The sequence below is a fragment of the Rousettus aegyptiacus genome, unplaced genomic scaffold, assembly GCF_014176215.1.
Source record: "Rousettus aegyptiacus isolate mRouAeg1 unplaced genomic scaffold, mRouAeg1.p scaffold_m13_p_5, whole genome shotgun sequence".
NCBI lineage: Eukaryota > Metazoa > Chordata > Mammalia > Chiroptera > Pteropodidae > Rousettus > Rousettus aegyptiacus.
Genome location: NW_023416308.1, coordinates 131,514 through 147,085, shown reverse-complemented (window position 1 = coordinate 147,085; position 15,572 = coordinate 131,514). Strand labels below are relative to the sequence as shown.

Genomic DNA, 15,572 nt, shown 5'->3' with positions numbered 1-15,572 from the left:
TTATCTTTAAATTTCCTTTGTTTTCTTTTGGCTTACTTTGGTATTAATGGCTTTATAAGAATTAAATTTACTTATTTTATTTTTACTGTTATAACTACTCGAGTTTAAAATTTCCTGTCATCACTGCGTTAAGGTTTTCCCATGAATTCTTAGTGTTATCTACAATTTTATCTGTAGTTCCATATTTCCTTCAATCTTTGAATAGAAAATTTTTTTTAAAAGATTTTCAGACAGAAAGTCCTTTTGAAATTATGCTATAGTTTTGTTGCATATGAGTGAAGATTGTTTGAGCTGTCTTGGATAGAGAGAACTATGCTAATATCTCCTATTATTGGTGTGCTTCTATTTACTTCTCCTTTTATCTACTGTAGTTTCTCCTTTATTAAGTTGCTAACTGTATTCTTTGGTGCACTGATAATCAAAACTGTTTTACAACCTTGGGAACTGCAGCTTGTAGCCTCACGGTGTCTCTCTCTGCTGTGCGTTGTGGTCTGCAACCTATCTTGTTTGACATCAAAACCTGAGCAAGCCTACTCCTTCTGCCTAGACCAAACTCTTCCCGGGACTGAGTGCGCTGTGCAGGAGTTGGGGTGTTGCGGGGCCGTGGGCGTACGTACCCGAGGCCACTCGTGGAGCCCCACCCTCCCGCCTGCCTTTCACGTTAGGCTCCGCCCCTCTATGCAAACTCGCCTTCAGTTGGAAGCTGGGCCAGTCAGTAGCGTACTTCGCAGAGAATTCTGGGAGGTGTAGTTTTCTTCTAGAGTCATCCCTTCCGGCGCATCGACGCATGACGTACTTCCGGGTGCGCCGCACCGCGGCCGAGGTTGGTACGCGCCTGCGGGGCTCTCACAGGCTCGTCGTCAGTGGACGTGAGCTAGCCGGGGACGTTGAGTTTCTGTGGCCGCGGAGGCACGGAGTTAACCCGGACCGGAGCGTCCGCTGCAGACCAGCATCTTGGCCAGCGAACCCTCCACGGTTAGTCCGGGGCGTGGACGGAGTCAGCCCGACCTCAGTCCCTCCCGCGTCTGGGCCGTGGAGCGGTACAGACATCGCTCCGATCCCCTCTGTCCAGGCTCGGAGGCTGCGTCCCTGCGAAGGACTCGGCGGCCCCGGGCCCTCCCTCTGTGGGGCGTGGGGGAGGAAGCAGCAGGGGGACCCTCACGGTTCGGTTCTCTCCTCCGCAGCCCGCACGAAACAGCGCGGGATGGCCGCCAGGTTCCGGACAGCGTCGTGTTGGGTAAGTGGTGACTTTCTTACTTTTCAGGGCTTACTCGGCGCCTAGTGTGGACGCTGTCATCCCTTTACGGTCACATCCAGGGCCTGGACTCACGGCCTGTCCTTCCATCCCCACCTCTCCCCACCCCCGTTCCTGGATCTCACAGAACGTTCCTCGTCTTCTAACATTCTGTGTCTGGTGCCCTCTGCTTCGGCAGTTACACTTCACTGCCAGCAGCGGACCCTGAGCTGAAGGGAATGAGAGCCCCTCCGGAAATGATCCGGTATCATTTGCGGTTTTTCACGGACAAGTTCTGAGTTGTCTTCACAGCCAGATGTTTAGGGACTCATTAGGGAAATCACCCTCTCTTTTTCATGTTTGTCCAAATGCTTATTTACTGAGGATCTTTTTGTTTGCTGGACCCTGGGGCTGGTGCCTTCGGTGCAGTGATAAGTTATGTACCAGTTCTTGTTGTAGAGGCGCCGTGGTCTGGCAGGGAGGGTAATCGAGTGAACACTGAGCGCGATGGCAGGCGAATGGGTAAAGAGAGGAGGCTGGGAGGAGTCGGGTGCGAAGCAGGAAGGAGCAGTTTTGGAGGAGGGACGGGTCAGCGGACCATCTGGGCTGTGCAAGTGGGTGATGGAGCGAGCCAGAGGGAGACTTGGCAGTGCTTGCTGACCTTCTTACCTGTTGTACACGGCGGTGGTTTCCAGCCTTGGGAACACCGTTAGGAGGGACCTCTGGGGCAAGAGTACAGCCGCGTAGGTGTTGAATATGCACTGCGTATAGTCAAGTCTGTAGCTCAGTGGAAATTCTTAAGTGGAAATACACAGATTGAGGGCTCCTGTGATAGTATTAGCTCAGGGCATGACCAAGTAGAGCCATGAAAAGGACCAAGGAGGGGGCTCAGGGGTGGTGACAAGGAAGAGACCACAGTGCAACAGGATGTTTTCTTCCTGCAAACTCGAGAAAAGAGAACTTAATACAATGGAGTGCCCTTTAATTTCTTGGATGAACTTTCTTGTCATAGTTTGCTATTTGCGTGTGTACAGTATTCATTTTACTTTACTATGATTTTTCTCTAGGTGTTTTGATTAGAGTTAATAAATGAAATTAGTCTACAGTTTGTGCTGTCCTTGCTTGGTTTTGTCTGTGTGGTCACGCAAGTTTATCTGATCCACTGTCCGGCTGTCCCATCGTTTCCCCTCTGCATAGATTAAATACGGAAATTTTCTGTTCCTTGGATGCTGATAGAACTTCTTTTAAGTACAGTGCGGGGTCATACCTTTTCTGCAGAGAGTATACCTTTGATTGCTACTTTGGTTTATTTTATGACTGTTGACTACTCAGCCTGGCTTTCCTAATTTTTTCTGGGCTAATTTTGGTTACTTTTATTTTCCAGAAGATTTTTCCATTTCTTCTAAGTTTTCAAATTCATTAGAACAAATTTGTAAATACAGTCAATTTTGACTCTCGTTTGCTTTAACAATGTGAATTTGGTTCAGTGTGGTTAATACCTTAAGGCAGTGGTCCTCAACCTTTTTGGCACCAGGGACTGGTACTCCCATGAGAATAATGCCTGATGGTCTGGGGTGGTGATGCTAGTGCTGGGGAGCGGCTGCAGATGTAGATGAAGCTTCTTGCTGTCCCGCAACTCATCTCCTGCTGTGCAGCCTGGTTCCTAACAGGCCGGGGGTTGGGGACCCTTGTCTTATGGAACAAAGTGACTTGTCCGATTTCAGATAAACCTCTTTCTACCGCTTTATAATAAACTGTAGCCCCTCTGACAGCCAAACATCAGGTCTTTTTCAAGGTAAAGTGACGTATTTATTGTAGCATTTATATATTTCTTAACCATTAAATGTGTAAAACTGCTACTGTTTTTATTAGGTTCCTGATTTTCTTTTATGCTCATTCTTTCCATGAGCCCTGTGGTTTCACTGTGCAACTTCGCATGGTAGTAAGTTTTTTTTTGGTAACATACATGTAACATATATTACAGTAGAACTGCCTGTGTATAAAAATCTCTTAAAAATTTTAATACGGACCCTGGCTTGGTTATAATAGTTATAGCAACTGAAATAATTTTTGGCCAATGAAAAAATTTTAATAGTTTCTTTGTGTTTTATTTTTATTCTTATCAAGCTTAAAAAATAATAAATATCTTGAAATAAAATAAGCCTCCTAGCTTACCCCTACTCTCTGCTCTGCGCCCTTTCCATCTCGTCCCCCGCTTTGGTCTGCGTTCACTCTTGCAGCACCTGCCTCGAGCTTTTCTCCGGTCGCATTGGGGTGCCTTGCTTCATGTTCGTTCTCCCTCCATTGTGAAGAAACTGGCTTGATGGATGGCCTGGAGGGACTTCATTAGGACACGATGAGTCGCAGCTTTATTTTCTCATCACAACTTCAACGCCTGCCCACTCCCCCTCCCGCGGCCCTGGCGGCTCCCGGCAGTGAGAGCCCCTCATGTTCCGGCACCATCTCACCTGGTTGTCGTTACTTTCGGACACAGTCCACACTCAGGTTCCAGCCCCAGCACCTCCCCAACTTGGGCAGAGGGGAGATCGTTATTCCCCTTCATCTTCTTGCTGCCCCCCCCGGGGGATCCCCGAGGTAGGGAAGGGAAGGTCAGTGGTTAGAGGATAGGCGCTTCTGTCTGGCAGCCAGTGCCCAGCCCCACGCGGGTTGCTTGGAGCCTGTGCCAGGGCCGCACCTCGTGTGCCCCTGCTGTGAGGCGTCCTCTCTCTCCCACGTCCCAGGCTCCCCCAGAATCGCACTTGCTGTCTCTCCTCTCCAGGCCCTTCTCCCTGCAGGCAGTGCTGTTGAGGAGTGTGTCCCGGTCTCGAGGGTCTCGAGTCCGGGAACCTTCTGGGCGTCACCTCCCACCTGCCTGCCTTTGTGGGGTGGTCTAGTGGGCTCGTCTTCAGAGTTTCCCCCAGGGAACACACAGCAGATTGGATTCCTCGTTTACTGAAATCCTAACACAGCTCTGTCCCTCCTGACGGTGGGCTTAGTGGACATCTGGGCTGCGTGTGTGACACTGTCCCCTCCCCACACCCCACAGGCACTCGCCTTCACGGGGCCCTTCTCCCTCAGTGACCCACTTCGGCGACTCACTCCTCTCCAGCAGCTGCTTCACTGTCATCCTCCCATCGCCCCTCAGGCTCCCGGGTTCCTCGAAGGGCAGCGTCTTGGGTTTGCTTGGCCAGGACCCTCCTGTGTCAGCACTCCGCATGCCGTGTCACCTCCATCAGGACGACCTCTGTCTGCAGGTCATGCCCAGGATCCCGCCCCTGCTCTTTGCCCCGCTGCGCTCACTTCAGCCCCAGCTACCTTCCCCTCCCCCCGGGACCGGACGCTCCCTTCCCGGCAGTCCGGGCGGCCTTGGATGGGAGGCAGAGCACGCCGCTCCTGTTCAAGGCTGCCGGTGCTTTCTCCTCCCTTGGAATAAAATCCCAAGTCCTTACCATGTCCCATGAGCCCTGGTGGGCCTCAGGCACGGCCACTTATTTTCTTGAAAGAAGGCTTGGAATTCACCTGTTTGGCATGGTTTCTATAGCGCCAGGCTCTCACTCCCACTGAGACCCGGGCTGGGCTGAGCAGCTGGCAAGGTGCCAGACGCTTCTGGAGCGGCAAGACCTGCCCACGTGTCTGGCACCCTTGTTTAGAATTGTTCTCTTCATCTCTGCACGAAACGTGCCCTAGGTGTGCTTTTACAAAGACTCAAACACTTTCTTTCATTTGCACTTATAGATTTTGTTTCCCTGTACAGGACCAAAAGCTTTTTGAGGGCAGGACACGACAGAGAATCTGGCACGTAGCAGCTCAGTGGCTTTTTCTTAAACAGTCCTCTCTCGAAATAAGCGCCAGCCTGGAGGAGGCCGTCTGAAGGGACGGTCCTCCTGCCCCGCCTCCTCGCCGTCCTTTCGGGTCACCTGCTGTAATTGCATCCAAGTGAATGGGGTGTGTGTTATTACAGGGGTTATTGTCATTCAAGGATGTGTCCATGGAGTTCACCTGGGAAGAATGGCAGCTGCTGGATTCCACGCAGAGGCACCTGTACAGAGACGTGACTCTGGAAAACTACAGCAACCTGGTGTCCGTGGGTACGTGCAGCTTCTGCTTAGTCACTGTGAGTCATCAGTTGCCACACCTCTTCTTCTGTTGATCTACCCTGGGGCCTCTGAAGCACTTGGGGATTATGGACTTAAACTTTAGAGGTCAAGTGTGGGCTGTCACCTCCTAATTTGTAATCTTTCCCCAAGTGCAAGTGAGCAGTTTTATTTCCCAGCTCCCCCTCCCCGAGTCCCTTGGCAGTTCGGCACACATCCTTTGTGATTTTCCATTAACAGGGTATCATGGCACCAAACCCGATTTAGTCTTCAAGTTGGAGCAAGGAGAAGAGCCCTGGATCCTGAGTGCCAGAATTTCTCATGAGAGCTGTGCAGGTGGGTGAGCAGCAGCGGGAAGGCGGGAGCCGGGGGTGCACACCGTGCTGGACGCGGAGACCCCCATTTGAAGTCCTCGAACCACCGGGGTGACTTGGTGTGCGCCTCCGGGCTCCTCGGATGAGGACGTGGCGGGTGGTCTGCACGTTCGGGCTTTCTTTTCCTCCCCTGGCTCTGAGAGGCAGGCCTGCTTGCCCTCTGTGCACTCCGCTCAGTGCTGTGTTGGGGTGAACTTCCTGCCTTCCTTCCATGGTCACGGACGCATCAGGCACCCGGCCCTCAGGGAGTCCCTGCCTCACGTGGCGTGACTCGTGCTGCGGCTTCCCTTCCATCTGCTTCCTCCGTGGCCCCCCACAGTTACGTCCCCCAGACGACGCACAGCCCTCCTCCCTCGCTGGCCTGCACTGTCCTAGGAGATCTCATTGCTTCCTTCTCTCTCCTCACACTGGTCACTTTGAAATTATAACTGTTACTTTCTTGGGCACTTTTCTTAAAAGAATTTCAAAAGCTAGCCTCGTCTCCCCGGTATTGTTAAGTGATTTTACGTTTCCCTGGCTCCTTGTCCCTTTTGAGTTGTCCGAAGGGGTCTGTTTCTCAAGTTTGGCTATTTGCGCCTGTGTTGTAACTATTCAAAGACACTTCCGTTCTGAAAATTTGAGGTTTTTTTTCTCCCAGTGTTGTAACAGCAAAACTGACTTTCTCGTCCTCTGTTTCTAATCCACTCTAGTCCTGGGTTTTATGCGCTCGCCGGAGCCGTTTCCCACTCTGTATTCTCGTCAGCATCAGCAGTGGGAAGGAACTTCTTCCGAAATCACACTTCCTCCGCAGTTGTCCCGTTTTTATTGCTGCTGCCGGACTTCTGGTCCTGAGTCCTGACCTCTGGGGGCTCGAATTGTTAGCCACATTTGAGAACTCGAATCTTCTCCTCAGCTGTTGCCGCTGGATTTATTTTTGTGAGCATCCTATCAGCAGTCCGAGAAAATAAACAAGTATCTTAGACCTTTGACTCAACCAGAGTAAACCATAAGAACCTGTAGTCTCAAATGACAGTGTGTCTGCCGTAGGACAGCAGCTCCCCAGTGCCTTAAGTCAGAAGCTTGGTGCCGGCAGGGATCGGGGTTTCATCCGTCTCCCCTCGGTCATCTGCGGATGTTCGCTTTTCCCTTCAGCGTGGGTGGGTAGGTGTCTCAGTGACAGGCATCCCATGTAGACACAGCAGGAACCACTGGGTAAGTCCTGTTTCCTTCCACAATATCTCTTTTGTCGGGACCCAAAACCCTTCCCAGAGGCCTCCCACATTTTCTTAACAACTGCTGCTAGTGCCTAGAGCAGTCACGGCGTGGGGGACGGGCTCTGCCTCTGCTGTCCAGACCCCGTGGGCTACACCCTCCAAGGCTGCTGCACAGAAGGAGGGGAGATGCCTCCGGGTCTGCAGTGAACAGTGTGTGTCAGGCCCACCTCTGGGACTCAGCCCGCCCTCCTGTCCAGCCCTCCGTCTCCAGAAACGCCGACGTTAACACGCACGGCCGTCCCCTTCCCAGAGGGGGGCAGTGCCTGTTCTCGTCCTACACCTGAGCCAGTTGCAATCTAAGACCTTTGAGATGTGCGCAGTACCATTGCCATGGGACAGGTAAGACTGTGGCCTCACGATCTGACTTGACATGCAGTGAGGCAGGTTGTCTATTGCAGACCTACACAGTGGTGAGGAAGGAACAGAACATTCTAGTAGAAGCCCCTCCTTCCAGAAAGGGAGGAAGGGAGACAGCAGCCATCGCTCATCCCGTGCTTGCCTCATCTCTCTGAGGAAGTGGCTAGGGAAGACTCGTTTCCCTACGTGGGTGTAGTTTCCTCAGCCAGTTCACAGCTCCCGGCACTTCACTCCGAGAGGGTCTCCCTTCCTGGAGTCCCCCTTGGCCACAGATGAGGTGAGGGCTGGGGAGGGTGCCCTGTCTATGGGCTGTGTATAATTTCATTAGCCCACTTCTGTTGGTGCCACTTTGGGGCATTTAGGGTTGAGGAACCATAGGCTTAGGGTCCCCTTCAAAACATAAGAGGCTTCCAGTTTTCTTTTTTTTTTTTCCACTAGTTTCTGGTAAGCCAGGAACAACCATCAAAAATTGTCTGGTGTAGTCTGTCGCCTGAGAATTCCTCTCTCCTGGCCGCTGGTCTTAGTGGCCTGAGTTCAGCGAGCCTTTTTCAGGCACACACCATGCCCCGAACCGTCTCACCGCTGGTGGGAAAGAAGTGTTTAGCCCGAAGTCCCGAGGAAGTGGGAGGTTAGTGCCGAGCCTCCGCAGCCGTCTCCCGACGACACGAGGTGTGCCATCCAGGCCGGGACCTGCCGCCGCGTCCCTCTAACCCCGTAGTGCGTCACGCTCGCGGTCATGTTGCTGCTTGGGCCCCGCTGGACCTTCCCGTTCTCCCCGCATCTCCTGTCCCCTCAAATGTCGTCTGCTCTGGGGCCATCTAGGCATCTCTTCTCATTGGCACATGTTCCCTAGACGATGGCATCTAGCATGCCACCCGACACCCTTTCCGTGCATTGACTCCTCTGCTTTTCGCACTGAACGTCAGTCCAGCAGCCTGCGTGCTCTCCGTTTTGGTATTTAGCTGAGATCTCAGCCACCGTAAGATCCAAAAGTCCTTCGCTTTTTCTCCAAACATGTTTCTCCGCCAGTGTTTTCCCTCCACAGAGGCGCACCGCCTGTTTCTCACGTCCGAGATGCAGCACTCACTCCGTCCTCCCTTCTCTCAGCTCCCACGTCCGTCTCTGAGAACGTTTTCTGGGTTCTCTCTCCAGGCGCGTTGCCATGTGCTCGGCTCCGGAAGTCCAGGCCGCTGTCGCCCCCCCGCGTCACCACAGCGGCTTGCTAATTCACGTCTCTGCCCTTTTCGTGCTCATTTTTTACTTAACAGCTAATGTGAACTTTTGAAAGCGCAGACAAACAGACCTCCTCTAATTAAAATCCTTTGGGTAAGATAAAAACCCTTTTGCCACGGCCTCGCCTTGCCCTTACTTTTCTGACTCAGTGGGTTTCAGCTCTCCTGGCCTTTTTTCTATCTCTTAGCCAGGACAAGTCAGGCTCTCTCCTCAGGAACTTTGTGCTTTCACTTTCTCCTGTTTGGAATGCTCAGTCCCTTAATTTTCTTATGGCTCACTTGTTCTCATTTTTAATGTCTTATTGTACCTGTCATATGCTGGTTATTCTGTACCTTGCACTTATTGAGAAAACTACAGTGATAACATTCAGATATCAAAAATTTGGCATTGGCTTCTAAGTGTGGGCTAAATTTTTTAAACTTCTATTTTAAAAGCCATTTCTGATCTCTGCTAATTTGCTACCCACTTCCACAATGGAGCTGGGTTTGGTTTCAGTTCCTCACTCCCATGCTTTGCTCTCTGGCACGTGTGCACTTGGCCAGCATTCCTTGGAACCAGTGTCCAAGACCTGTTACTAAGAGGAAAAGACTCATTACATGGCAGTTCTAAAGCTCTTTACTTCCATAGCAGGTTAATGTTATTTTTTTAAATCATGTTTTGTTTTTTTTTCCCTAGAAGATTGGAAAGAATGGTACCAGAAAAACCAAGATGAGTTTCAAAGTGTTGAGAGAAACTATGCTTGCAATGCATTTGGAAAACTTCATCTGAGCAAAACTCATGTTTCTTCAAGACAAAGACTCCCTAAGTATAACACTCATGGAAAAAATCTGACACAAAACTCAGGTTTAGCCAGAAGCTATCTAAGAAAGAATCCTGATAAGTTTCACAGATATGAACAATCGTATTTTCTTAAGCATCAAAGTGCTCATAGTATAGAAAAAAACTGTGTATGTAGTGAATGTGGGAAAGCTTTTCGTTGCAAATCACAACTCATTGTACATCTCAGAATCCACACAGGAGAGAGACCTTACGAATGCACTAAGTGCGAAAGAGCCTTCAGTGCCAAGTCAAACCTTAATGCTCACCAGAGAGTTCACACAGGAGAAAAACCCTACTCATGTAGTGAATGTGGGAAAGTCTTCTCTTTCAGGTCACAGCTCATCGTCCATCAGGAAATCCACACAGGAGGGAAACCTTACGGTTGCGGTGAATGTGGGAAAGCCTACAGCTGGAAATCTCAGCTCATTCTACACCAGAGAAGCCACACAGGAGTGAAACCCTACGAATGCAGAGAATGTGGGAAAGCCTTTAGTTTGAAGTCACCATTTGTTGTGCACCAAAGAACTCATACAGGAGTGAAACCCCATAAGTGCAACGAATGTGGGAAAGCCTTTCGGAGTAAGTCATACCTCCTCGTTCACGTCAGAATGCACACCGGAGAGAAACCCTATCAGTGCAGTGACTGTGGGAAAGCTTTCAATATGAAGACACAGCTTGTTGTACATCAAGGAATTCACACGGGAAACAACCCCTATCAGTGCAGTGAATGTGGGAAGGCCTTTGGTAGGAAGGAGCAGCTCACTGCACATCTGAGAGCTCACGCGGGAGAGAAGCCCTATGGGTGCAGCGAATGTGGGAAGGCTTTCAGCAGCAAGTCGTACCTCGTTATTCACAGGAGAACACACACAGGAGAGAGACCTTATGAATGTAGTTTCTGTGAGAGAGCCTTTTGTGGGAAGTCACAGCTAATCATACATCAGAGAACTCACTCAACAGAGAAGCCCTATGAATGCACTGAGTGTGAGAAAGCTTATCCCAGAAAGGCATCACTTCAGATACACCAGAAAACTCATTCAGGAGAGAAACCTTTTAAATGCAGTGAATGTGGGAAAGCCTTCACTCAGAAGTCATCTCTCAGTGAACATCAAAGGGTTCATACAGGAGAGAAGCCATGGAAATGTTCTGAATGTGGGAAGTCCTTCTGTTGGAATTCAGGGCTCCGTATACATCGAAAAACTCACAAGTGAGAAATTAGAATGAAGTAGATGGTGTAAGCATTCTAACAGGTCTTGATTCTCAGGAGATTTCAGATGACAATTTACACAGGATATATAAGCAAGAAGTCTTAAGACCACTCATTTCGAGGCATATAGGATAGGAACCAATCATGTTCATAATGAATGTGCAAAGTGCACAAAAAATGTCACAGATCTTTATAGGTGAGAATAATTGAAAGAATTGAGCAGTAACTGTCAAATGTAGTGACATCATTATGAAGATTTAATTTGAAGAATTCTTATTGAGACCCCTTTATAAATTTAGTAAATTGGGACAGCATTTTCCTATAGGAAATGTGTTATGTGGAGAGTCACACTCCAGATATGAAGCTTGGTTTTAGAGGGAAGAAAATCTCTAAATGGTAGTTTTTTTCCATGGTGGAGTATAAAGTTTTTTTACTTTAATATGTAAATAAAATAATGGTCAGGAAAACAGCCAGGAACATATTCTGAAGGTTAAGGGGTATTTAGTGTGACTTCCTTGAGCAACACTGAATGGCATTTTTTAAATTTTTGGTATTTTTTTAAATGTTACTTATTATATTTTGATAGTTTGTGGACCAACATCCTCCAGATATTCTCCATATTAAATGCTAAATATCAGTATTGTCTCTTTATTTTGTAGCAATATAAAATGTTGCTTTTCATACATGAAAAGATAGGTTCTCACTCCCAAGGAGTCTGTGTAAGTGCGTCTGGCAGGTGTTACAGGGCCATTTTAGCAGTTCAGTGTCTGTTCCTATTGACTGAAGAACACCCAGCGTTTCTCTGGAGAAACACCTCTCCTCTGTTGTGTGCCCTCGTGGTTGTGTCTTGTAGGGTGTCCTTTCCGCTGGCCACAGGTGAGCACTGTGTCCATTGCTGGGCAACGGTAGCTTCTTTTCCAGGATTGTGAGTCTCTAATTCAATCCACCCGAATGAAAAGGGAAATGCGGGAACTCGTAGATTTTTTGTCCCAGAATTCTAACGAGACCATCAATTACTTCCTCTTGTATTTTTTTTTCTCCATAATAACTGGATACTGTCCCTTTCTGGGCTTATGTGTGTTTCCTCATACCTTTTTCTGCTAAAGCTCAGGAGAATGTGGTTTTCTTTCTTGTAATTGCAGAGCGTTAGTCGATAAATTGTTGCCCTGGAGAACTGTGGGTAACAAAGAGAAAAGTGGGGTATGTGGTCTAGGTTTTTTTTCTGAAACAAAATCAGGTCCTTGGCCGAGTTAAGGAATTGCGGCAGACACACCATTGCCCACAAAACCTGCTAATTCCTGATCGTAGAGTCCCCTGCGAAAGTGGACCGTGCCTTGCAGGAGGAAACTTATTCTGTGAATGCCCCATGCCTTGTCGTCACTAGCTCTGTGTCCTCATGGCCTCCGTTTATGAAGACACCGGTCACATTGGGTCAGGTCTCATCCTAATGTTCTAATTTTTCAACTTGGTTATCTTTGTAAAGGCCCTAGCTCTAACTTCATATTCGGAGGTCCTGGGGGTTAGGAATCCAGCACGTCTTTTTTGGAAGGACACGATTCACTCCATAACAGTCTGTCTTCTTGTCCCACCCTACTAAACACGTGTTTTTTTCACGTGCAAAATATATTCACCCCAGTCCAATATCCCCAAAAGGCTTAATCCATTCTGGCATTAACTCTTAAGTCCAAAATCTCATCTAAATCAGGTATGGGTGAGACTTGCGGTACGATTCATCCTGGAGCAAATTTCCTCTCCATTTGGGAGCCTGTGAAGCCAGACAAATTGCCTCCACAATACCATGATCAGACAGGCACGGGGTAGACATTCCTATTCCAAAAGGAAGAAATGTGGGAAGAGGATGTGAGTCCCAAGTAAGACGAAAACTTGGCTGGGCAAATTCCATTCGATCTTAAGATGAGGATAATCCTCTGTGGCCAAATGCTCTGTCCACCGAGCCCACTGGGATGATGGCCCTGTCCGTTCACCCGTGCATGGTAGACCAGCTCTCTGGAATTAAAATGGTAGCTTCACCTTCTGGCACCAAGGTGGTGGTGCCATCCTCAGAGTCACTTTTCCCTCTTTCTGTTCTTTTAAAGGATGACCCATGTTTACAGCTAGATAGCTCTACAAGCCTGTTTCCTGCCTAGAGAATCCCAGAGGCCTATAAACATTCCTTCATTTCAGCCCTTCTCTGTCCCCTCTAGTCCTAGTTGGTAGCATTTCTGCTGAGATGGCTAACTACTCACAAGCCACACACGTAATCTAACAAACAACTGTCCAGTCACACCCTCTGTTCTCTCCAGGGTATGTTTTCCTGTTGTTAGCAATATGGATGAGCTGAGAGTCTCCCAAGTCTTTAGGGTCCAGTTCCTCCATGCTTAACAATTCGTTCTTCAATTTATTTCTGTCCTGTCACATTTTATTATGAGCGGCAAGAAGTCAGGCCATGCCTAAAATCTTAGCTTAGAAATCTCTTCAGCTAAACATCCCAATTCATTTTAAGTTTTACTTTTTGCCAAACAAAACACAATTTAGCCAAGTTCTCTGCTACTTCATTACAAAGATCCCCCTTTGCTCCAGTCTCCAATAACATGTTACTCGTTTTTAGACACCTTCCCAGAGTACCTTTAACACTCGTATTTCTACCCAGTCTCCTCAAGGCAAGGTGGGCTTTTTCCATCAAACGCAGAACTCTCCCATCCTCCGCCAGTTCCAAAGCCACTTCCACATTTTTCAGCATTTGCTAATTGCAGCACCCTATTTTCCAGTACCAGAAATTTTATTCTCTGTAGCAAAGTACCATGAAATGAGTGGTTTAAACCAGGGGACCCCGCCCTCTGATCCACAGACTGGTTCCAGTCTGTGGCCTGTTAGGAACCGGGCGGCACAGCAGGTAGTAAGCGGTGTGGGGGAGTGGCTACGTGTAGGGTTCACAACAACAAGTAGAAAAAACAAAAGCTCACTGTAAACTGAAAGATAGTATAAAATGCACATACATGCCACAAAGTTTTAAAAACTATATTAACATGGACTGAAAAGGACAAAACTTGTACATAATAAAGACTTGGACTCCTATTGTTTGGGGGCAGGAAGGAGGTGAGGAAGATACTCAGTTGCCAACATGGGTCACTTCTTAGGACTAAGGAAGGATGACCCAGATGGAGGAACCGAGATCCACCGGGTACAACCCAGAGCTATGGCCAAGACTCCCAGAGAGCAGGCCAGATCCAGTTAACGAGCTGGTAACGTACCCAGCGGGCTTTGGGAATCCCTGCTGTGTGGGGACTCCTGTTGTCCCTGTTTTGGTAAGGACTATCCACAGCGTTTCCCGACACCTGCCCCCTACCATAGTTTGATGGCAAGGCATCAGGTTGAGAGGAGCAGCCCCCACGGGAGCTTTACCCACAGGAGCAGGCCCCAGAGCCCCGTCTGCGCAGCGCCGGGCTGGATGGGATTTTGGACTCCAAGCTGACGCCATGATGGGAGGAGGCATTGGGGATCTCGGGGAGAATGAGTCCAGTTTGCGGATGTGAATTGTTAAAGACAGGGTGAACTGCAGTAAGCTGTGTTTTCAAAGATGGCTGCGATATCCACCATCCGGCACCCTTCTCAACAGTGTGGCCATGTGACTTTGCCATCCCTCCCATTCAAGGGGGAGGTAGGTTTGTGATCCCTGCTGCCTGAATCTAGATAGGCTGCTGTGCTCGTAGCCAAGAGAATGCAGCACAAACGAAGCCGTGTGGCTTCTAAGGCAAGGCCGCAAAAGGAGACGCGGCTTTTACCTCATTCACAGGAACACTCACTGACGAGGACTGCTGCCGCCGGAAGTCCTCACGTGGCCTGCCTTTGGGGTGTGTACCTGGAAAGTCTTAAGGACACTAATCCTATGGGATCAGGTTCCCAACCTTATGACCTCATTTAACCTTAATTTCCTTAGATGCCTCATCTCCAAATAGAGTCACACTGGGGAGTAAGGATTTTAATATATGAATTTTGGAGGTACCCAAACATTCAGTCCATAGCACAATAGCCAATAAGAAAATATACTAGGTGAAAAAACTTGCCTTCATAATATCAATAGGAGTGGTAAAGTACTTAGGAATATATCTTATACAACGTTGAACTTAAAATGACATCTAGAAAAAAATCTTTTAAAAACTTATATAAACTGAGAATTTATAAATAAAATGATAAAATACTATTAAAGTTCACAAAAGAACTGAAAAGAAAATTGAGATATATTGATGTAGTCAATATAATAAAAATATTAATTCTTACAAAATATAAACTTAATACAACTATCAGAAAAATAAAATATTATTTTCTGAAAATATGACAGATTCTAACATTTACATGGGAGTTCACAGGTCTCAAAGTATCCAACACAATAATGCACAAGATGACAATTACAGGAATTTTCCCTTTTAGATACAAGAAGTTTTATTATGCTAGAATAATAAAACAATATGGTATCCATACAGTGATAGATTAATAGATCAATAATCAGAAAAGATATTCCGTAAAGGGACCTATGAACATATAGGAACTTCGAATATAAAACAAGTTAATTTAAAATACCGAAGGAAGAATAGGCTATTTGCTACCTGGTGTTATGGACTGAATTGTGTTTCCCTTTCAAATTCACATGTTGAAGTCCTAACCCCCAGCACCTCAGGATGTGATTTGGAGTCAGGGACTTTAAAGAAATAATTAAGGCAAAGTAAGGTCATATTGGATGGCCCAATCTAAAATGATTGGTGTCTTTATAAGAGGAGATTAAAACACAGACACAGAGAGACAACTGTGTGACGACACGGCACAGACGGCCACCTGCGAGCCAGAGAGTCCGCAGAGGAAACCAAACCTGGTGCTTCCTGGACCTCACACTTTCAGTCTCCAGAATTATGACAACAATTTCTGTTGTTTACCCTACCCAGTCTGTAGAATTTTGTCATGGCAGCCTTAGCAAAGTAATAATACACTTGGGGTTAGGAAATCAGCTTC

General features: G+C 47.9%; 1 protein-coding gene across 6 annotated transcripts; it reads left to right on the top strand.

Moving 5' to 3' along the window:
* The first annotated feature begins 812 nt into the window (after positions 1-812).
* LOC118600294 (zinc finger protein 26) lies at positions 813-11,205 on the top strand. Of its 6 annotated transcripts, none has more exons than XM_036221238.1 (5): positions 813-975; positions 1,185-1,237; positions 5,214-5,322; positions 5,569-5,664; positions 9,221-11,205. In XM_036221238.1, the coding sequence occupies exons 2-5, from the start codon at positions 1,205-1,207 to the stop codon at positions 10,570-10,572; spliced, it is 1,590 nt and encodes a 529-aa protein (XP_036077131.1). In that variant the 5' UTR covers positions 813-975; positions 1,185-1,204; the 3' UTR covers positions 10,573-11,205. The 6 variants fall into 6 exon arrangements, with proteins under 6 accessions (XP_036077131.1, XP_016001504.1, XP_016001503.1 ...); XM_016146018.2 differs by having other exon boundaries at positions 5,196-5,322; positions 9,224-11,205; XM_016146017.2 differs by having other exon boundaries at positions 5,196-5,322.
* The last annotated feature ends 4,367 nt before the right edge of the window (positions 11,206-15,572 follow it).

Coding starts and splice junctions, on each gene's coding strand:
- LOC118600294 (XM_016146015.2), top strand. CDS start 4,450: ATGCCGTGTCACCTCCATCAGGACGACCTCTGTCTGCAG. Junction 5,323..5,568: donor CAGCAACCTGGTGTCCGTGG/GTACGTGCAGCT, acceptor TTCCATTAACAG/GGTATCATGGCACCAAACCC. Junction 5,665..9,220: donor TTCTCATGAGAGCTGTGCAG/GTGGGTGAGCAG, acceptor TTTTTTCCCTAG/AAGATTGGAAAGAATGGTAC.